General features: G+C 43.9%; 1 protein-coding gene across 3 annotated transcripts in view; it reads left to right on the top strand.

The window, feature by feature from the left end:
• LOC111156534 (mediator complex subunit 13 like) overlaps positions 1–15,381 on the top strand; it is a 324,386-nt gene extending 309,005 nt beyond the window's left edge. For 2 of the 3 annotated variants that reach the window (XM_022517494.1, XM_022517493.1), the window contains exons 22-26: positions 216–392; positions 1,630–1,787; positions 4,455–4,616; positions 6,747–6,859; positions 7,881–15,381. In XM_022517494.1, coding sequence (XP_022373202.1) covers positions 216–392; positions 1,630–1,787; positions 4,455–4,616; positions 6,747–6,859; positions 7,881–8,013 — 743 coding nt within the window. In that variant the 3' untranslated portion in view covers positions 8,014–15,381. The remainder of the gene's footprint in view (positions 1–215; positions 393–1,629; positions 1,788–4,454; positions 4,617–6,746; positions 6,860–7,880) is intronic. The other variant, XM_022517492.1, reaches the window with a different exon arrangement.
• The last annotated feature ends 7,049 nt before the right edge of the window (positions 15,382–22,430 follow it).

Raw genomic sequence — 22,430 nt, 5'->3', positions numbered from 1 at the left:
TTTTTTTTGTTTTTTTTTTTAAGAGATATTTACACATTTAGGCAGAACTGTAAATGTGTATCCATCTTAGCAGTCGTGTTGAGTCTGTGTCAGACTCCTGTCTCTCTAGCTCAGGTCCTCCTAAAACTTCATTTCTGGAGTTGTTTACTGATGCACAGAAGGAACTGATGGTTTTTCTTTTTTTCCTTTTTTTAAAAATTTTTTTTATTTTAAAGATGCCGTCACGATGGGCTCTGTTTTTGGCCGAAGTACCGCTCTGAACATGCAGTCATCTCAGCTGAACACCCCTCAAGATGCTTCCTGTACGCACATCTTGGTGTTCCCAACATCATCAACCATCCAGGTGGCTCCAGCCAACTATCCCAATGAAGATGGGTTTAGCCCCAATAATGGTGAGTGTGGAAGGCCATAGAAGCATAGAGCTCAGATTCTCCAGCAACATGCAGAGCTGAAGCAGGGAGTCAGTGGGCTGCTGCATGTGTTCCAAAAAAAAAAAAAAAAAAAAAAAAAAAAACCATAAAAAAATACGAAGAGGGGATTGAAGGTTGGAGAATCTGTTTGGTTTCGAAGATTCATGTACAACTATTACCAGGACCAAAAAAGTATTTTCCTCTCTTGTGTAATTAGTTTTTCCCCAAAGGCAAAAAAATACCAGGCTGGTCGTGCCTGGTACCTGGGGGCCACTCTTAGAGTAAACACTGATCTGATTTGAGAGGTCTGCAGATTCCCAGACAGTGTGAAATAGCTCCTGTCTTTAGCTAATTGTTGGGAATTTAATTTGCTCCAAAACAACTCCTTATTTGATTATTCTTAATAGATTTCTTTGGTTTGATTATCTATTAAGGCATTTGTTAAGTAGTGATTACTTATAAACTAAAATGCCCAGTATTATATAGCCATTTGCATTGTTTTTTGAAGATTTTTTTAATAGCTACCCACATTTACTCCTGTTTAGGGCGGGTGGTAAAAAGATACCAAACTTTATACATCGTGTGATCGTAATGGAATAACAATATGAGAAAAAAAATCATAGCAAAAACGTTCACAGTACTTGCATTCTGGGTGATAGTTTTCCCTTTTTATACTTTCCAAATTTTCTGCTGTGTGTGTACCTTACTTTTATAATGTAGGAGAGGATTTCTTAATGAAAACATCATGCTTTGATCTGCTTTTGGAATAGGCCTCCAGTTTCAGGGCAAGTTCACACCTATTAATATGTATTAATTCAGCCTCCAGTGTTTTAGATGCTAATTGGATATGTAGATGGAGTCTGCTGTTTTCTTAGATGGTGTCAGTTTTAACTTTGTTTAATAATTAAATTGCTTCTTTAGCTGTTTTGCCATAACTTATTATGTGTCTTTGGAAGCTACACAGAGTGTGGGGTTTTGTTTTATGTTCTTTATTTCTCCAGTCTCTTAATACTTCACATTAGAAGATCATTGAACAGAATACAAAATGCAAAAATAATTCTCAGCAACTTGCATCCAGTAGACAACACATTAATAAGTCTTACCAAGTTGTTAACAGTGTGTGCTTGTAACAGTCCTGGGCCAACAAAACTGAATATTGTTTAAATTGTGGATATGGATTATTTTTCAAATTTCTGTGCTTTTCCTCCCTCCTTTCTAGATGACATGTTTGTTGACCTTCCATTCCCAGATGATATGGACAATGATATTGGCATATTAATGACTGGGAACCTCCATTCCTCTCCCAACTCCTCCCCAGTTCCTTCCCCAGGCTCTCCTTCTGGAATTGGTGTGGGCTCTCACTTCCAGCACAGTCGGGTAAGGATGATTTAAAGTAGGTTGTTTAAAACAACCTCAGCCTTCAGGGAAAATAATCTTCCAGAAGGGTGATTGTCTCTTTACTTCATGCACCTTTCTTCTTCATGGTCTTTGGCCCTGGTACAAGAGAAATCAGTGTGGAAAAGTGACTCTCTAGTTGTTCTGTTTTAATTGAAGGCAGGAATTAGAAAGAAATGGATCATTATTCCTGAAAAATGTTCCTGATGAATATGTTTTATCAGAAGAATAGTCCTATTACAGCAGGGAGGCTTTTTTTTTTTTTTTTTTTTTTTCCCAACGACTGTTTTCTCAGCAAAAAATAGGTTTGGTTGCTTGCTGCTTCCCAGTTATTTATTTATTTATTTATTTACTTACTTACTTTTGCCAAAATAGTGACTTTTCAGGGCTACTTTGACAGCCCTGCTTATTTAACATGTAAAGTGACTGTCTTAATTAAGAACACATTGTTGTTGGTTGATTTTTCTGATTATTCTGAAACGAGTTTTACTCTTCTTGTTTCATGTCATGGTGCCTTAGTTTGTATATAGTTCCAGTCTTTCTTTTAGCCGGGTTTCAAAATGGCAAGGGCCCATGAAAGGTTGATTTTGGAGATGTGTCCAGGCTCATGCCCCAGTATTAAGGAAAAACATCAAAGCCGACAACTAGTTTTCATCTTTAAATATCCCAGGGATGTTGGAGGTGGATTAACAGGATCGAAGAGTAAAAGGTTCTGCTGTAGCTTGTGTTAACTTTGTTTAAAAGCTAGATGATTCACTCTTTTGTACGTTTTATTTAAAATATTGTGAGATTGATGGTTTAAGACATAGAAAAATGGCTCTGTCTACTATGTTAAACTCGGCAAGCATAAACAACTCTTCTCACACTCATTTAAAGACAGAGTTGTAGTAAGAGGACTTAGGTTTCTGTCCGTGGGACTTTCGTTGCCAGCCTGGAGTTCATTGAGGGACAGTCAAAAGAAAGAAGATTTAGAATGTTAGTCATAGAGCACATAAAACCAGGAAAGAGTGACTCAGTAGGCTTACCCTCATGTAACTGCCTGCCCCCCAGTCCTCCTTTCTAGAAGGAAGAGTTTTTTTTAAACGTCTTTATTTCCTCCATAATCATTTGTCAGTTAATGACAGTTTATGGGTTCTTTGGAGATTGTTGTGATAGGAACCAAGATTTCAGATTTTATGTCAGATAGTTTTAATTTAGGATTAATGTGAATTCTAGAGGCAAATAGCATAGCAACTAAGAACACATGCCCTGGAGTTTGATAGACGTAGCTCCGAGTTACAGCTGCACAGCTTCTAGCATGGTGACCTTGACCAAGCTTTCTTGGCCTTTCTTAGCCTCATTTACCTTATCTGTGAAATGGAAATTATAACAACCACCTTTCAGTGCCCTTGGTTGCACTTTAGCTTATCCAGGAACAAAGAATTGGTCTTTGAATTGCCATGTGAGTTTGTAAGAAACAGAGCTTTGCTGTACTTTCTGCCTTTGTCAGACCCTCAGGCCCTGAAGTCCGAGATTGCATGTTCTGAAGCTGGTCAGGTGGCCCTTTTCTGTCCTGAGCACCTGCAGCCCAGTGACCCCTGAGCAGCTCTCAGAGTAGTTCCCCTTTCTGAAGCATTAATTTTTTTTTAATATTTTATTTATTTATTTGACAGAGATCACAAGTAGGCAGAGAGGCAGGCAGAGATAGAGGAGGAAGCAGGCTCTCCACTGAGCAGAGAGCCCGATGTGGGGCTCGATCCCAGGACCCTGGGATCATGACCTGAGCCGAAGGTAGAGGCTTAACCCACTGAGCCACCCAGGCGCCCCTGAAGCATTAATTTTTGATAGCCAGTTAAGGCATTACAACAGCAGAAAGAATTTGTTCAGGGTTGCAGTAAGTTTTTATTTTTTGATCAACTCAGAATTAATACAATTTGATGTGATAGTTGAGGACTATTTTTTTCCTCCGAACAGAAGGCCTTTGAAAACAAACGATGACTTCTTACTGCTTGCATAAAAAGTAATTTTCAGCTCTTGGAGCCAGCTAAAAGAACCAAAGAGGAGGAAAATATCAGTTGCCAAATGCACAGTAAGGCTCTCACAGAGGTTTCGTATTAAGGAGTTTGCTGAAAATTAAAACAAAGCCTCTTCTTGAGCAGATCTTACACCACTGGGGGGGTCAGGGACACTGTTGTCACACAAGGAGTGGTGCAGTGTTAACGTTTTCCTAACATCTGTGTTGTTGACAGTAGACAGGTGTGCTCATGTATTTTGATTGATTGCTGGTGAAAGAGCACCTGGGTGTGGGGGTGTCTTCAGCTGCCGGAGGCCTTCCTTTCCACCTTTAGTTTGATGCCTTATGCCATGGAACCCATCTTACTTGAACAGAAAAGAAACCAGAGCAAATAAATCTGTATTTGCTTGACTCACGTAGATGTAGTTAGTTTTGCTGGGACCTTCTGCCTGGGCCATATTTCTCATCAGGTGTCTTCACATGCAGCAAAGACCACGTGCCTCCCCTGTTGACCTTTCTCAGTCACCTGGCGTTTTTGTGTGAAAGGCTGCCAGAAGGGGGTCCACAGTGTGCAGAGTGACTTGGTAAAAAGTTGAATTGCGAGCTCTCTTCGAAGTGATAAGTGCTGATCATGCTCTTGGGACTTTGTTTTGCAGAGTCAGGGCGAACGTCTTCTCTCTAGAGAGGCACCTGAGGAGCTAAAGCAGCAGCCTCTGGCCCTCGGGTATTTTGTATCAACTGCCAAAGCGGAGAATCTCCCGCAGTGGTTTTGGTCATCGTGTCCGCAGGCTCAGAACCAGTGCCCCCTCTTCCTAAAGGTTGGTTTGGTGTCATGTTTGAAGTTTTGGGGAGGAGGGTCTTATGCTTAAATTCGGGTTTGATTAGAAACTTGAATCTTAGCACAGTCTTACTGTGCTCCCTGTTTCTTTCACATCTTCTTATACTCTGAGGGGATTTTAAATACAGTTCGTGGGGGGTGGGGTGGGGAGTAAATCAAGAGAGGAACCCAAAGCCATTAACACAGAGGAAGCAATCACGTTAACCCAACGTGGAGACTTGGTGGGGTCCACAGGGCATGAGTCGGGTGGACACTTGGTTCTGTGTCAGTCCATGCTGCATTGCCATCGCTGAAGGTGAGCTTGGGCGGAGGTGATCATTGATCTCTTCCCCTTCTGCCATAGGCTTCAGCTTCTTCATTAGAGTAGGGCAGGAGGCAGCTAAATTTACCTTGACACGTGCTCATTCTTGTAGATCTTGGAATTTAAGGGTTAAAACAAAAGATCTCTCACTTCAGTTTGGATGAAAGAACCTGGAATGAAATCCATGTCTCACCCACAGATTGGCAAGAAGCCAGAAATTTGACAATATGCTCTGTTGGCAGGGCTGTGGGGGAGATGGCCCTGGTGCCAGTAGGAAAGCCAGGTGACACAACCCCACATGCTTCCCTATCGATGCAGCAATTTCACCTCTGGAGGTCTGTTCAGAAGAAACTGGCAACACCAAAAAAAATGAAAAATGTAAAAGATTGGAAGCACCCGAATCGTTTACCAGTAAGGGACTAGTTGGATGAACTAGGATATCCGTTCAGTGGGGTGTTAGTTATCCACAGCGAAGCAAGTACTGTTGTCGTATAATCAGTCTTCTGAGTGTAGATTACCTTATAGTAATTGTGATAAGGTGTGTGCATGCACACACCTGCTTGTGTTTCCAAAAAGAAACTAGGAGAGGTTAAACCAAACACAATTGAAGCAATTTCCTTTAATGGCTATGACATGCTATGATGAAACCCAGGAAGTTACATAAAAAATCCATGTCATCTTTATTTCCGATTAGACTTGTCAGGATGAACCTAGATTTATTTTTTCCTCTTAAGAAAAGCATGCACATTTTTTAGCTCCGTCTACTGAAAAAGCTTAAGAGCAGTAACAGCTTCGTATCCATAAACAACTGTCTTGCTATAGTTGTCATTCTGAAATACCATTTATCATTTGAAAGAACCAGAGTTCCTTTGAAGAAAGGACTGATTGTAGGTCTGAAGTAAGAAATATTCAAGATGAACCTATGATATGTTGTCACACCGAAAAGCAAAAAAGTTACATAAGATAATTAGAGTTACTTCAAAGGATCCAGGAGCCTACTGGAGGGTTCCCATTGACCAATTATGGGACAATTTGAACATAAAGAAGAGCAGTGGTAGCAGGAGACTGAAACAAATATATGGGTTCATAATTGTATTGAAAACCAGAACATCTTCTCAGTCACCTTCTGAAGCTACTAGAGCAACAATTCATTAATCTGGCAACTAAAAAATAGAAAAGCATTTATATTAACTCTCCTTCACATACTGTATTTCTCAATTATTTAAGAAAGTAAAATTATGCTAAAGCCATTAGGTGAAAAATTGTTGGGGAACTTTCTAATGAATGGAGCATGCTGATGACCTCTTACCCAGTGATCAGTTGCACTTCAAGTGGGACAGCAGACATTAGTTGCCTTATGATAGGATGCGGTAAGAAGGACACAGCATCTGTTATGAAGTGTTCGTGCACCCTGTTTCCCTCCCTCCCCCAGAAAGAAACTGAGCCTAATTTGAGCCTCTAGATCTGTCAGCTTATGGGAAGTCAGGTTAGAAGAACATGTTGAATGACTACCACAAGGAGACAACCAGTCATATCCAGACCCTGTCGCCTTTTAGAGACTAAAACCCAAAGAAGCATGGTATCTAATCATTTGCAGTGCATTTGTATTTGCTGGAAAGCTATATATGGAGTTACATTACATATAATGGGATCACATTGGGTTACTGTGAGTTTAAAATTCACGCTTCTAGAAGCAGTGACTTCTAAGGACTCCAGGGGGCATCTGCTGCGAGCAGATGTGGGTCTGCCTTTTTTCCTGCTCCGTGGTTGATGAGGCCAGGAAGGTAACTGTCTTTGTTCTTTTGCCAGGCTTCGCTGCATCACCACATTTCTGTAGCACAGACGGACGAACTTCTCCCTGCCAGGAATTCTCAGCGGGTTCCACATCCTCTTGACTCCAAAACCACATCTGATGTTTTAAGGTAGATACAGACATAGGCAACATAACTGTACAAGATTACTGAAATAATCTTCCTTCAGTTTTGTTTTTCCAAGGTGTTTTAAATGTGGAAAGTGTACTGCCTTTTGTGCAGGGGAGCACTGTCTAATTAGCCAGTGAAAGCTGCAGTCCCCCTGTGTGAGCAGTGGATAGTATACTTTGTTAAATTACATAGGTATGTACGAGTACAATTGCCCTTGCTTCCTATTTAAAGGAGGCATTTTATGGTGATGAAAATAGATCAGAATTAGGGGGTGGGTGGTTAGAAGACAGAGCCTGGAACCTCAAGCACTTGGCTTTGAAAACATCTTTTTTACTCCCCCTGACACAGATTTTATAAATAAAATTAACTGGAACATAAATTCCATAGTTGGGACATCTCTCCCAGAAGTGTACACTAATTCTCTTGCACTTTCGCAGGTCATAAACATTCTTCATGTACCTTACGGAAATATGCAAGCTTTTTCTAGTGTTTGGTAACTCTTAAATGATTTGAAAATTAAGCAAAAACCTGATCAACATGATTTTGGCTTTCAGGGTCTCTAGTGCAGCACTGTTGAAGAGAATGGGAGCCACATATGGGAACCACATATCTAATTAAATTTTTTTAGTAGCAACATTAAAATAGTAAAATAAGTTGAAGTTAATTTTAATAATTATATCAATTGTATCAAAATTATATCAGAATAATATCAAGTGTATGAAAAACAGTATCATTTCAGTAGTTAATATAAAGATATCCATGAGCTATTTCACTGCCTTTTTTTTTTTTTTTTTAATGAATTCCTTGAAACCAGGTGCCCGTTTTATACAGACAGCACAGGCGACTCCGCCTGTGGCAGTCGTGCAGGGCTAGGTGCAGCGGGTGCGTGAAAGGAAGGACCGCAGGGCCGAGGGCAAGAATGACCCAGGCCCTCCCCCGCTGACATCTGGAATGCTCACATGTACAGCCAGCGTCTCCTCTGCTGCGCCTATGCCTCTGACCTGTGTCTTCTCTCTGGCAGGTTTGTTTTGGAGCAGTACAACGCTCTGTCCTGGCTCACGTGCAATCCGGCCACCCAGGACCGCACCTCCTGCCTTCCCGTCCACTTTGTGGTGCTCACTCAGTTGTACAACGCCATCATGAATATACTTTAATTGGAAAAGCACTTGTTCTCTCTGGCTCAGTTCCTCCTTCTTGCAGCCTCATCCGAGGAGCCTGCTCCACTCTGCAAATGCCCCACGTCCTCTTCTTGAGACCACGCTCTACAATCCTGCACTGTGATTACTCCTCTGCAGTGCTCATTACCAGAGGGATTCACTGACACTTCTCTCGTGGACCTGGAGACTTCCATAAGCAGTGACTTTTAGCCAGGGTTATGGTGTGTGCAGCCCCAAACCACTGGTCCACAGGAAGTTTTTTTGTTGTTGGTTTTTAAGAGGGAAACAGAAGAGACAGTATCCTTTTGCACAAGAGTCTGTGTTTCCAGTCTCTGTTTAAAAACAAGGGCAGTTTAGCCCTTTTGGATGAAATCCTCTAGTTATTGGTGTATGGCCTGTGGGTTAACCGAACTCCATAATCTGGGACTTTTTAAAGATAAGAACCAGGTCAAGTATATGACTTCATAATGGGGTTTCTGTCTCCCTAGTGCTCCCATCTAGATCGGCATGAATGCTTTGGTTGACTTCATACCTGTGTGTAGATACAAAAGGTCTGGAGGCATCTTCATTTTGTTTATTTATTTTAAGTTGTTTTGTCATGTTTTTTGTGACTTTTTAATTTTTTTTTTTTTAATCCATGAGGACCAGGTACAGTAGCTGAAACCCAACTCAGATCCACCATAGGATTCTTTGACTACATACCTCTGTCCTAGAAGCCGGAAAAGGAGTGAAAACAGATTGGGGAGATATGCCTAAAAAGTAATATATTCAAAACCACCCAGCAGTAGGCTTTACTAAGAACAAACTGGGTAAACATTCTGCCATGTTTCTTATTAAAAGTGGCCAGCGTTTCATGAAGGATAACATTTTTATACAGAAGGCAGTCAAGCTCAACCCAGAGCCATGGAGGCAAGTACCTTCATTAGTTTTATATAGTCACAACGGAAATATATTTTCTAGTGAATTCTTACTGAAAGCCAGGTCTCTCCTCTCATTAGCTCAAAAGGGACTCATGTACATATCATAATTGAAAGTGTTTGCTCATAAAATCAGTTATAAATATGGTGACTTTTTTCTGGACCATAGGAATATTATTTCAAAGAAATATTACAACTTAACCATTAAATTAGTACTTGAAGTTGAGCCTTTGTGGTGGGACTTTTTTTAAAAAAAAAAAAATAATGCCTTTTTAAAGCATTAATGGCTAATTGAAGTATTTTATGACTCCTCATTCCAGGCCCAAGAGGGTTGTCTTTAAGACCCCGTTTCTGACCCTGATGTCGCAGCGTATTTCTGTCTGAGGGCAGTGGGCGTGGGCTTGCCTCCCGCAAGCCACTCTGGTCAGGCTGTTAAGCTCTAGTCATCTGTGGAGAGAATCATGCAAATTTTAAAGTTCTTCCAAGAGACTTCCATATCCTGGTTATTAACAAAAAACAAAACAAAACAAAAAAAAAAAACAAAAAAAAGGAAAAATGTAATAACTGATATGATTTTGTAAAAGTATTTTTCTTGAAATAATCTAACGTTTAAAACATTATATTAAAAAAAGTTGTGTGGTGGGAATATGTAAGCAGAGAAGTAACTTGTAAATGGATAATTTTATTCTCTGTGCCACCAATGGGGGGGGGTGACTTTCGCAATGTATAGGTTAAAAAAATCTGATATATCACACCATTTGTATCTAATATGTACAGTGTAAAATTGACTTTAAAAATATTGCAGTGCTATTTTTTCTTAATCAGAAAGGAAAATTCTCAAGGCCTTTTGAAGAGCATAAGATGATGAAGATTGTAAACTTGTATAAAGTTATCTTGGTGAGAAGACAAATTGTAAAGTAGATATTTGTAATCTTTTACCACTTTGGGGTTGCTTTTTTTCCCAGAATTCATCAGAACTTTGAATTTTTTTTTTAATATGGGCTGTTTTTAATGCAGGGGCTTTTCTTCCCTAGAAACCCAATTCTAAGCAAAAAAAGAAAAAAAAACACAAAAAACAAAAACCCCTACAAAAATTAAAAAAAAAAAAGGCAGCAAAGGGTAGTTTTCATCTGGTGTCTTTTATTTAAGTTTTTTAAGTTAAGAAAAGCTGGTGACATATTTATACGTTTTTGTGCAAAAATAAATGAATGGCAATAGATTTTAAAAAATCTTATTATGTACTTCTGTGTGAAAAAGTCTGTATAATATTTCCCTTAAATATGCATTATTTTACTTGTGAGTTTTTTACTGAATTAATCTGAAATGTACAAGCCCTGGATTTGCTACAGAGTGAGAAGTTATTTTATTTTTTTTTTTTATTTTTAATTTTGGAAATTCTGCAGAAATCAGAACTCTTACCATGGTTTGAACTAAAAAGGGGAAGCGGGGAAGGGAGAGGGTGGGATTGTGCAGCATGCTTGTATGTATATTTCAGAACCTTTTTTAAATGTAAAAGCTGTACATTTCTGGGAAGTTCTGAATTTCTTTTGTTTCCTTTTTTCCTTCAAGCATTTTGCAGTGAGCTTCTTTTATATATAGCAAACAATTTGAAAGAATACAAAAATATGTGAAGTTCATTTAAAACTACAGTATAGCGCTGGTACAGTACACTAAAGACTTTGATAAAAAGAAACAATACTAAAAGGCCTCCATTTTAAATGTCATTCATATATACCTTGTGAATGAGAGCTATATACTTTTACACACTTTTTTAGAGGAATAAATTATTGAATTACTGAAACTTTGAGTGGCTTTTTTCCCCTCCCATCCTGTCTTTGTAACAAAATGATCCACACCTGTTCAGAAGGTGTATGTGTAATGGATTGAACATTCCTTGGCTAGGAGCCAGGCTCTACCTTCCAGAGTAAGATGGACGTAGGACTTTACTGCGGTAACCCCCCCTAACCAACAGTTGTTCTCAGATGGTGTTCTCATACTCCAGGGTATTACTGCATTCCTACATTCGTGTTGAGAGCCTACATACACGATGTTGAAGTAGGAGCCCTGGTGGTTAGTTCTGTAACTGTTCGGAGTAGATCAGATCTGTGACCCACAGATGATGGTCAATCCTAGAACAAATTATAAGTCTGTTTTCCACTTCCTTTCTCTTCACGATCTGGGCCAGTTTCTCTTTGATATTCCTTAGAAATAGCAGATCTCTCTTTGCTCTCTGCCCTGTTCACAGGCTGGTGACAGTAGAATGCTATCTAATCCAGCAGGTGCATGCAGGGCGCTGGTTGACTGCACAGCCGCCACTGTGTCCTCCTTCTTGGGTCCATCCACTAGGGAGAACCACAGGCTCTCAGGGGCAGAATCTTGCTCAAATGGGAGACCCCAGGACTTGGCAGAGCTTACAAAGTTTGACTAAATGTTGAAAGAGCTTGCTTTTAACCTTCCTCCATCCATTTAGAAATAGCATTGTTCTGAATTTAACATTGTTAGAGCCTAGAGGGAAAGCTGCTGAGACTGCTCGGCCTCTGTTACTTTATCTGCCAACGAAGGACGGGCGTGAGTCTGAGAAATACTTTGCAAATGGCAATGCTGTGACCATGTTATTGTAGTTGTACCATTGAAGAAGGTGGACAGCGAGGCCACGTTTCGGTTAGAAGACCACTCCCGTCTCTGCCTCCCCAGTCACCACGGCACAGTTTGTAATGCTGCTGGCCAAAAGCATTATAAAAGAACCACACACGCCCCAGATCCATTGTAATCAGGTCAGTCCAGTGATACCTGTGTCCCCTTAATAAGCAGAATTAGATGATAATTTTTACAAGCGTTCATTAGCTTAGATACTTAACTCCTACATTGGGTGGGACTTGATCCAGTAGTTTGTGAATGTTGTTTTCATAACCACTGGCTGCACCAATTTGGCAACCGCAGCCAAACCTCTTTGAGGCAGGAAAAGTTATTTGTTGAGTGCATTTAGACATTTTGCAAATCAGGTGAAGAAAAATCTGACCGGCGCTCAGGAACCATCAGCCTCCAGCCATTTGCTTTGCTCCAATTCCACGCCACTTCCTGTTCCCACTGTTCAGGAAGGTGTGGGGGAGGATTTGTTCCCAACAGTTATCAAAGAGCTAAAAAAATACATTTTTTTGGGTAAAAAGTGCAATTTGTCAGTAGAAGATTTTAAAAGCAGACTTCTCATAAGACTGCTGAAGCAGAAGCCACATACTGAAACTTGTCCTTGCCACTTGTCCTTAACAAAACACAAGCCATGACGTAAAGAACATATTTTTTTCACTTTTGAATCTACCACATGCTAAAATCCGATCAAAATGCAATTTTAATGTATCGCCATGTTATCTTGTTGTTAAACGATTTGCTTGTTTACATCCCCTTGACAACAAGTTCACTTCGACAGTAATTACTTAATGCCATTAATACCTAACGAGACACCATTAGAAAATTCTGTTGTGCCGGGTCACTGTGTGGTTGTAACGAATGCCCTGGGCATCTTACTCTACTTGGAACCAGACCTACCAGTCCTCTGCTACTGCAATTGAAAATTTCAGTTCAAGTTTAAAAAAAAAAAAATATTTTTTTGACCCTTCCTGCTTCTGCCTAAACTCCAAAGTAATGAAGCAGATAAGAAATAGAAGTTGATGAGGAAGAAAGTTTAATCTCCAGGATGGAGCTTGGGTAAGACTGAAGTATTGATTTTTCTCTGTAAAAGGTTATTTCCTCAATAAACATTAGTTACCAGGAAGGCACAGACAACATGAGGGTCAGTGTCACTTTTTTTTTTAAACAAGCAGGGGAGTGAGAAAAAGCACATGTTTTGTTTTAATCATCTACTAAAATCTGCATTTGTCTGGGCTGTTACTCCATGCTGTTCACTTCTAGGCGTCAAAGCAAATCTGTCTTAAGAGCAATTAGTATCACCCCCTACTCAGAACAGGCAGACCACGTACAAATGAGCCGCACGTGGTGTGTCCTGCCTGCTGCTGCCTATTTTATGCCTTCATTGCCCTGTTAGTAGATACGGCACATTGCCATCTACCTGTTTCAGAAAGCCGGACAACCTTCAGGAAAATCAGCCACACCAGAGCTAAGAGGAGAAGGCTAACACAAGGCAAAGTGTGTGCTCTGGGGGAAAATCAGTTTAATTTAACCTATAAAATAGTGCTTGTCTTATTTAATTTGAGCTTGAATATCTTTCAGTAAACATTTTGTCAGTTAGCTTCTCTCTTTTAAATCTTTGTTCACTTAGAGGTCTTGAGGTTCTTAGTAAATTTATATGCCTTGTTTACATAAATAACTTCCTGTCTACTGTCATGCATGTGAGTTCTCATTCTGGAAGAAATAATGGTCACATATACACATGTACACCAATTTTTGTTCCTGTTGATAGATCTCTCCACAAAGCTTAGAGAGGTTATTTCCCTTGTCAGGTCTAGGGAGGTCAGGTGTGCCTCCCAGGATGAAACTGATGACCTTCTAGTCAGTTTTTTGGGACACAGGAGCATTGACCTTACATGACAACTGTGTTGGGCTGAGAGTAGGCACCCAGGAAACGTTAGCCAAACACAGACTCTTGAAAGAGTGGAATCCACCTCAAAAATTGGAAATAATTTAGAAGCAAATTCACCACATCTCGCTGCCTTTTTGGAGAGCAGAAAATATATATATTAGAAAATGCAGGAATTTTTTTTTTTGGTGGTTGATTTAGGTTTTCTATTTCCTCTGTCAATTTTGGTAATTTGGATTTTTATAGGGGAAAAAAATTGAGTTTTCCTAATGTATTAGTATGCAATTGTGCAGAGTACTCCCTTAATCCTGAATGTGTTATTTTTGGTCACATATGTTCCTTCTCATTTCTAACAATATTGACGCAGTTTCTTTCCTTGATTTATTTTCTAGCAGGGTGCTGTTTCTTTGTTTTAATTTTTTCCCAAAGAAACAGCTCATGGATTTAACAATTCTGCTGTTTTTATCCTGGCTTTTATCTTGCTGTTCCTTTTCCCAGTTTCCTTAAGGGTTTGTTTCATTTTCCTTGAATCTTAATTGCCTGCTTAGTTAATTTATTTTCACTTTTGATGACACAGGCATTTAGAGCCCGGGGCCTTCTGGATGCAGGTGGCCCTGCTCAGATGATACACATAAGTCTTCATGTGAGTGCCTTTGTCTAGGGAGAGGGTCTGTTGCATCCCCTTCTCAGAGGTGTCTGACTCGAAAGGGGTAAAATGACTGATCCGGGACTGTGGTAAAACGGATTACATCCTGCAGGTGTTGATGTTTTAGCATTTCATTCTTATTTTTAGACTTTTAGTTCTTCATTTCCTTTTTTTTTAATAAAGGAAAGTTCCCTTCGAATTTAAAGTCTCTTGGACTCTAATTTTCTCTTACTACAATGTGATCTAGTTTTGATCGGTTCTTGCAAACATTCTCTGGAACCTTCAGAACAAGGTGTGTCCTGTTGGGCAGTACTGTCCCATAGAAATACGATGTGAGTCAGAAATGTAATTCTCTATTTTAGTAGCCACATAAAAAGGTAAAAAGGTGAGATTAATTTTAATAATATATCTCATTTAACCTACTATGTCCAGGTTCTTATATTTCAATATAAAATCTTACAAGAATTGTCAGATATTCAGCATTTTTATTTTTGCACTGAGTATTCAAAATCCAGTATTTATTGTACATTTACAGCATATCTAAATCTGGAAGCTAAATTTTCGATGGTTAAAGAGTAAAATGTAGTTCTACCAAATAATAAAGTTGCATTTAATAGGAAAAAAAAATTTTATACCGCATCCCTATTTATTAAATTTTAATTGAATGTTAATTAAAATTAGTTCAATTAACATTCAATTAAAATTTAAAAATTAGTTCCTCAGCCAGGCTTACTGCATTTCAGAGTGTTAGACACATAGGCATCCTTCTGGAAGTGTGGCGCCAGGCATTAAGATTTGAAACCAATTAATTCTATCTTGGGTGTATTTTCTCTTTCTTCTACACCCCTGTCAAGACCTCAGACTCTGTCCTAGGTAGGTAGCAGGAGTTAAAATTTCCCACGGCGATTTTGGGCTGTCCTTTTTTCTTTTGTACTACGTTATTGGTGCATAAAGGTTTATGATGTATTTTGTTACGTAATTTATCTCTGTATCCTGACCCTTCCTAATACTTTTTGCTTTAAATTATCTTTTGATATTAATTTTGCCACTCCTGTTTCCTTTTATTAGAATCCTGGTGTTATATCTTTGACCAACCATTTATTTTGAACCTTTGTCATTTTGTGTTAGGTGTTCTTCATACACATTGTTGCATTTTATTTCTTAACAGAATAATCATTTCATTTCAATAGGGTGATTTTTACCATTTGCATTTCCTGTTCTGTGTTATATTTTGACTTGTCAGCCAATTCTTATGAAAATACACATATTTATTTGCTTTTACTTTTTTAGTTTTGCCTTTTTTGTGTATGGACTCTATTTACTTTTATCTTTGGAAAGAAACGTTCGTCTTTGAATTCTATCAGCGATTACCGTAAAGCAGCCCACAAACATTCACAATAGTCTTGCATTCGTTCCTGTTCAAAAACAAACGAACAAACAAAAACCCCAAGAAACCCTCTTATCCACCATCCCACCTCCCACTCTCATGGGCCTGAATGGCCCACCCTGCAGCAGCCAGCTCCCAGTCCAGGCAGGGCGGCCAGCAAACCCACTCCTTTCTTCAGCCGGTGGTGGGGTGGCTTCTAGGTTCGGCTCCCCTCCAGCCTCCATCAGCTTGCCTCCCAGAGGCCGCACGTCCTGGCTCTGTCACAACCCGGCCGCTCCTCATTAGCGCCTCACTCACTGCGTATTCTCTGGGAAAGCCAACCCGTGGTTTCCAGGAGCCAGTGAGCATTCAGATTCCCAGGCCAGCCCCAGGTTCGGAGCCAGTCGGTGGCAGGTCGGGCCCAGGAGTCTGCATCAAATGCCCTCTACTCCCCAGGCGACTCCGCTCCAGGGGTCAGTGGGCCGCACTTTGAGAAATACTAGTCCAGTTCAACCTCTACTCTGCTAACGTGGGCAGGCGCACGGCTGATAAACAGCCACCCGCCATGACCAGGTTCAAACTCAGGATAGTTTTTCTCCTCGTACTTCCGGTAGGTCAGCTCGTCCTTCCCCGTGACTCCCGACTCCGTGGCGGCAGATCTCCTATTTCCACCTGCCTGCCCGGAAGTCCACGGTCACGCTAGGCGGGGCCAGGTTCATCCTTCCCTCGAGCTCTGTTCCTAGTCCTCATCCCCCCTCCTCCTCAGTCTGGAAAGGCGTTCGGTCCTGGCTGTCTCCGCTTCCCTCTCCCCACCCGACATGTCCTGTCCCTCGCTCACGGCTGGCTAGTTCTCGAAGTCATTCGGCCTTCTTGGGGCTGGGCACGGGGACACTGCGGGCGGCAGGACAGACGCCCCCTCCCGGGCCTGACGTGGCTCACAGCAGTGAGATTATCGGGGAGAGACCATGCCGTCGCCGCGTGTAACGTGAGGGCCACCACCACGGGTAAGTGCACTGCGCTCGCATCCTGGGAGAAGTTGCAAGTGAGGTGGCTGTCGGGGGCGGGCGTGGGGGCGTGCTGCGGAATGTTCCAGGGAGGGGAGCGCAAGGCGGCCAGGGTGCGGGAGTGAGGGTTGGAGCAGGGGTGTAGACACACGCCGAAGGCCGCGGTCACGCGTGTAGGCCGGACTCAGGCGTTAAGGCCTTTCTGAGGAGCGCGGGGACTCGGTTTTAAGGAAGTTAAACACTGGAGCCGCCGACCTTCTAGAACCGTTACTGTGGTGCGGAAGGAGGGCGAAGGGGCAGTCAGGGGTGATGGAGGCCCATACCCCAGCGCGGGCGGTGAGGAGAGGGTGGCGGGTTGGAGGGCTGTTGCGAAATAGGAGCAGAGCCTGCTGACAGAGGGGTGGAGGCTGGTGGAGGGGACTCGGGGACCCCAGAGGTCACCACCTCAGCGCACCAGCAGCGGGGGCCGGGAGGCAGCCGGTGAGGACGGCCGCGGGGTGAGGACAGCCTGGCGGCGGGGCCATACCGTGGCCTGGAGTGTGCTCAGCCACCATAATGGAGGGGGGAACCCGGGCGGGAGGAGGAGGACGAGGAGGAGGAGAGCGGCCGCCCTCGTCCCCACGGCCCCTCGGCACCACTCCCAAAACCCGGACCGGGACACCACTAGTGAGGCCCGGAGTCCGGAGCGAGCGGCACACATGCGCCGTCTGCCTAAGCTCGGAGTCCCCTCGGAGTTCCACAGCTTCGGGGAGCGCAGATGGAGCGGGTCCCCGGAGGGCGAGACCAGGGGAGAGCTCACGGCCAAGGTCTGGGGTGGACCAGCGGCGTGTGGGGAGGAGCAGCGTCAACCCGATCTGCTTCCGGCTCCCGCTGAGCCCGTCTTCCCGCGCAGTCACCTGCCTTGACTTCTTCAGATGCTGCTTAGAAACCAAGATGGAGGTCGGCGAACACCGTGGAACCGGTTCACAGCTCCCGAACTTGGATTCTCCGCCAGGTCACCTCGGATACGGACGGCCGAGGGATCTGTACAGGACCCCGATGATTCTCCCGGGACCCCAGCTGCCCACTGCGGGAACCTTCATGTCTTCCTGTCACCCTAGGTCCTACCTGGGTCTCACAGCGGCCTCCTTGCTCAACCCCGGTCTCCAGGCCTGCCCGCTCAATCCTGGCCGGCTTCCCTGGCCCTCTCGGGACTCTGGCCTGACTGGAGCTTCCACCATCGCGGCACTGACCACACTGTGCGACCCGTCCACCGTTTCCCCCACGGACCTGGCCTTTCCCGCACACAGCAGATGGTCGATGAGCAAGCTGAGTTGGGAACCATGGCTGATGAGCGCTTACCTGGCCATTTTTCTAGAACCTTCTAAACATGAAAGAGAAGGTCTATTGCTCGCACTGTGCCTGTTCCCCTGTCAGTGAGATGGGGAGGTCATTTCCCTGTGGAGCAGATGAGCTGACACCGGCGTGGTGTGTTACCCTGCATGGCCCGCAGCAGGCACTCTGTAAATGTCGGTTCTCGCCTTTTGTCCAGAAGAGTCACAGAAGGGCTTGCTTTACCCTCCACGTGTTTGGCAAGTAGTCATTTCAAACACGGATGAGGTGGATTTCTCTCCTAAACCTGCGTCTCCTCTCTCAAACTTCTCTTCTTCCAGATGTCCAGTTCAAGCCAAAAATCTCGGGGTTGCTGGGGACAGATTGCTTTCTCTCGCCCTCCACGTCTGACCCATTCACTTCAGTCTCTTGACCCCACCTTCAAAATGAGCGCAGAATCCTAGTTCCTCCTACCACCACCCCTTCCATCCCCAACCCACTGTCACAGGAGCCAAGCTCTCACTCACGGGACCCCCTATAGGTGCCCTCTCCTCACTTGGAGCTCTGGGTGGCCTGTTCTGCGTGCACGTTGCACGCGGGCTCTCGGTCAACCCTGTGCCTCCTCTCTTCTGCACCAGCTCAGAAATAAAGTCCACACCGCAGCCGACGCGGCCCACCAGGCTCTGGTCTGAAGCTGTCTTGTGGTTAGGTTGAAGTTATGCATTTGGGGGCAAGAATGCCACGGAAGAAATGCCCTTCCCAGTGCATCATGTCAGGGCACAGGGCGTCCCTCTTTCCTAATATGAGTGATGTTAAGCTTAGTCAAGGCCATGCCTTCTGGGTTTCTCCACTGTCAAGTTATTATTTCCCCGCTCAAATATTTTGGATCAAAGTAAGTTCTACAAGAGCACAGAAACTCATAGTTTTTGTATGTCCAAGATTGTCCACCAGAGGGCGACCTTCACCGGTGAATCTTTATGGGCCCCAAATCAGACGTTTCGTTTCTAAAGCAAGAAAGATGTCAAGGCTGTGTGGGGGCAGGTCAGGATGGCTGGTCTGAGTCGAATCTCCCAGGGGAGCCCTTGCTTGGGTGCACAGCCCCTGGGGACAGAGTCCTGGATGGGCACTGGGGCCAAGTAAGGGGGGTATGTTTGGGGAAAGGATGGTTAATGGTGTTCCTTCAACTGGTTAGAAATGAAGAAGAAATGTCCCTCCTTCCCCTTCCATAGAAACCTTAGAAAAGGCCAGTAAGAAGGTCCTGTGAGTGTGAAACTAAGATTTAGGCTTGCCACTTGCCCAAACCCCAGGGTAGTGGGGATATCCATCCTCTAATTAAACTTTGATTTGGCTGTTGAAAACCAGTATAGACCTCTGCAGGGGCCCAAGAGAACTTTCTGGGATGAGGGATACATTTCTGTTTTGATTGGGATGATGTGACATTTGGCAAAACCCAAGGAACTTTACCTTTAAATTAGATGCATTTTAAGATTTTAATAATTTTGATAATTAAATAATTCCCTAATAATCTGGACTAAGTAAACCACTAAACATTTCATAATTTCTGACAACGTGTAATCCTTTTAGTTTTTAATTGCGGTAAAATACGTACAATGTAAAATTTTACCGTTTTCAGCATTTTTAAGCCGTGTTAACGACATTCACATTTTGGGGGCATCCGCTGCCAGAACCTATTCATCCTGCTAACCTGCAACCATATTAACATGAAAGAGTGCACCTTTCTCTTTCCCCGTCCCGCCCCAGGCAACCACCATTCTGCTTTCCGGCTCTGTAGATTTGACGCTTCCGGGTCCCTCATATCGTCTGTTTGTGACTCACTGACGTCACTTAGCATAGTGTCCTTAAATTTTAGCCGAGGATTTCCATTCTTTATGAGGCTGAATAGTATTCCACTGTTTGGAAACACCACATTCTGTTTTCCCATTCACGGACACTGGGGTTCCTTCCACCTTTTTAGCCTTTGTGAATCGAGCTGGCCAGGAACATGAGTGTAGAAATACCTCTTCAAGACCCTGCTTTTTCTTTGGTGGTATATACCCAGAGGCGGAATTGCTGGTTCATTTGGTAATTCAATCTATAATTTTTTGAGATGCCCCATACTGTTTTGCACAGGGCCGCACCCTAAGGCGTGCATTTTTTGAAAAATCATACACCTCAGTAAACCTGATTTCGCAAGGAAGATGAAAAACCAGGACGCGGTTGGTAACTCGTGTGGGGTAGTGGCGGGAAGCCTCTTTTCTTCCTCTGCAGTTCACACGGGCGAGCTTTGACGGATCCTTCCCATGTCCTTTGAGCTCCAGACTCATTTCTGGCTCTAATTTTACCCTCTGAGACCAACAGGAAGATTAATAGGCATTTTTTTAATGGCTCCCAGGCCTATAGGCCATAACCCCCCCCACCCCACCGAATAAAAATAAACATCCCTGTCCTGGGCTAGCAGCACACATATGCTTATTCTGCCTCCTGCCTCTCGTAGCCCTTTCTAGAATCCCTCATCTTGTCTGGATGTTGACTCAGAGACAGTTGGCAATGAACCCTAACAAGCCGGCCACCCAGGCCCCTTCCAGCCCAGCCAGGAAGACAGTGGTTTCCAGAGCAGAACTGGCCTTCCTGAGGGTCCAGCTTCAAAGGGCAAAGCTTCCAGGGGCCAAAGCTGGTTGGCCATCTGCGGGTATAGATCAGATGGCTGGAGGAACTTTCTGGCTTTCTTCCTCCCAAGTAGAGAAGTCTCTGCATCCCCCTCTCACCCCCCAGGCAATGAAGCCTGGCAGGTCACTGGTTCCGGGCCTGAGGCAAAGCTGTCCCCTGGCAAGGAGATTCTTGGTTAAAGGTCTCCAAAGCTTACAAAGGCTTAGGAGCTGAGGCCAGGATCCTCCCTTATCAGTGTTCTTGACCTTCCCATCTGACTTCCAAGTGTGGAAGAAAACAACCAGTCCACTGAGGTGATCCCCCACATAATCTCTGGGCTTCTGTGAATCACTAACACAGTTTCTGCAGTGTAGGGCAGGGTTTGCCAGTGGGTGGCCCTTGGCCCTCATTTGGCCTGTGGCCACATGTGCTGGGATTTGGGCCACACACTGGTTTGTTGTTGTTGTTGTTAAGTTTGAGTTCATAACTAATATTTTCAAATGTATTTCACTTTCTCCTCCCCCCCCCCCCGCCCACCAAAACGGATTTCTAACTTCTCTTGACCTATCATTCACATCTGGGAGCAAATTGATTTCCACCTGACCACGCCGCTGGAACTGAGTAGAGGGCACCCCACCCTTCTGGGCAAGGCAGGAGCTCTCCAGTGGTAACCCTTAGTCAGTCTTACACTGGCTTTTACTGTGTTCCTTTATGTTATCTGCCTGGCCCCATAGTTGTATGAGTTTGTGAACCCTAATCTCTGACTCACACATTTTTCAGAGTTCAGAGAACCTTTCATGACTGTCTAGTTCAAGGGTGTCAGCAGACTACAGCCTAAAGGTCAAATCTGGCCCACTGCCTACTTTTGTAAATAAAGTTTTATTGGCACCCAGCCATGCCCACTGGATTGGATCTTGTCTATGGCGCCTCTCACGCTACCATGACAGAATCCGGTAATTGCAAAAGAGCATGTGTGTTTGGCAAAGCTGACGTATTTACTCTTCGGCCCTTCACAGAAAATGTTGCTGAACTCTGATCTGGTCACACCTTCTTAATGTTATTGATGAGCAACCTGAGGCCCTCGACAGGGAAAGATGGAGTGTGGTCATTCTCAGTGGCTGACCCTGGACTCTGAGCTGGGAGCCCTGCCCATGAGATCCCCGTGGAGAGGTTTCTGTACACCCCTGACACTTCCGGGGCCACCCTGAGATCCTTGAGGATCTGGCACCACCTGCCCTCCCCTGACTCTGGATTCTATTGGTTGCTCCGGTGTGAGAAGCCACCAGGCCGTTCTCCTCGCCCTGCATCTCTTCCGTGAGCTGGTGGTGCCGAGGTGTCTGGTTCCCATCACGGCTGACAATCGGCCCTCCGCACCCCGCCCCAGCCCAGAGTTTGTCTGTAAACCCTGACATCATTAACACCCCATCAATCGCCCAGCCCTAGCAGGCTGGCGAGGCGTCCATCTGGAATTCGGCCCTGGCAGAGATCAAAGTCTGGCTGTCTGGAGCCCTGCCTTGGGGAAGAGGAGGAGGAGGGGGGCTGGCTGGGGGCTCAGTTCTGTGCCCTTGTGGGCTGAGCCTGGAGCCTTATGGAGTCTCAGGACCTCGGGTCCTGGCAGCTGGGTGCTGGCCCCACTGTGCCCCTCTGTCCCTGTGGGCAAGAACTTTTCCTCTCTGGACCTCAGTTTCCAGATACGTAAAATGGGATTACGGTTCTTTCAGAGAGAAGCCAGTGGGTGTGCGACCCCTTAAATGTCGTGCAGTGGAATAAAACGATACGATGTCTGAGATTTGCTTTCGAAATGTTTCTAGGGGAAACCAGCATGTTTGTTGGGGAGTGGGGGGTGAGGCGACAGGACATTGGTCCCACGAAATTGGCAGAGTGTTATAATCACTAAATCTAGGTGACCGATGATACATGGGGGCCTGTTATACTCTTCTCTCTACTTTTGTGTTGGGAAATTTCCATAGTAAGGAGTTAAATTTAAAAATCT

Source organism: Enhydra lutris, unplaced genomic scaffold (genome assembly GCF_002288905.1).
Source record: "Enhydra lutris kenyoni isolate GAN:26980312 unplaced genomic scaffold, ASM228890v2 scaffoldscaffold46, whole genome shotgun sequence".
In the NCBI taxonomy this organism is placed as follows: domain Eukaryota; kingdom Metazoa; phylum Chordata; class Mammalia; order Carnivora; family Mustelidae; genus Enhydra; species Enhydra lutris.
The sequence above is the reverse complement of the archived record's forward strand: the minus strand, read 5'-3'. Positions and strand labels throughout refer to the sequence as shown.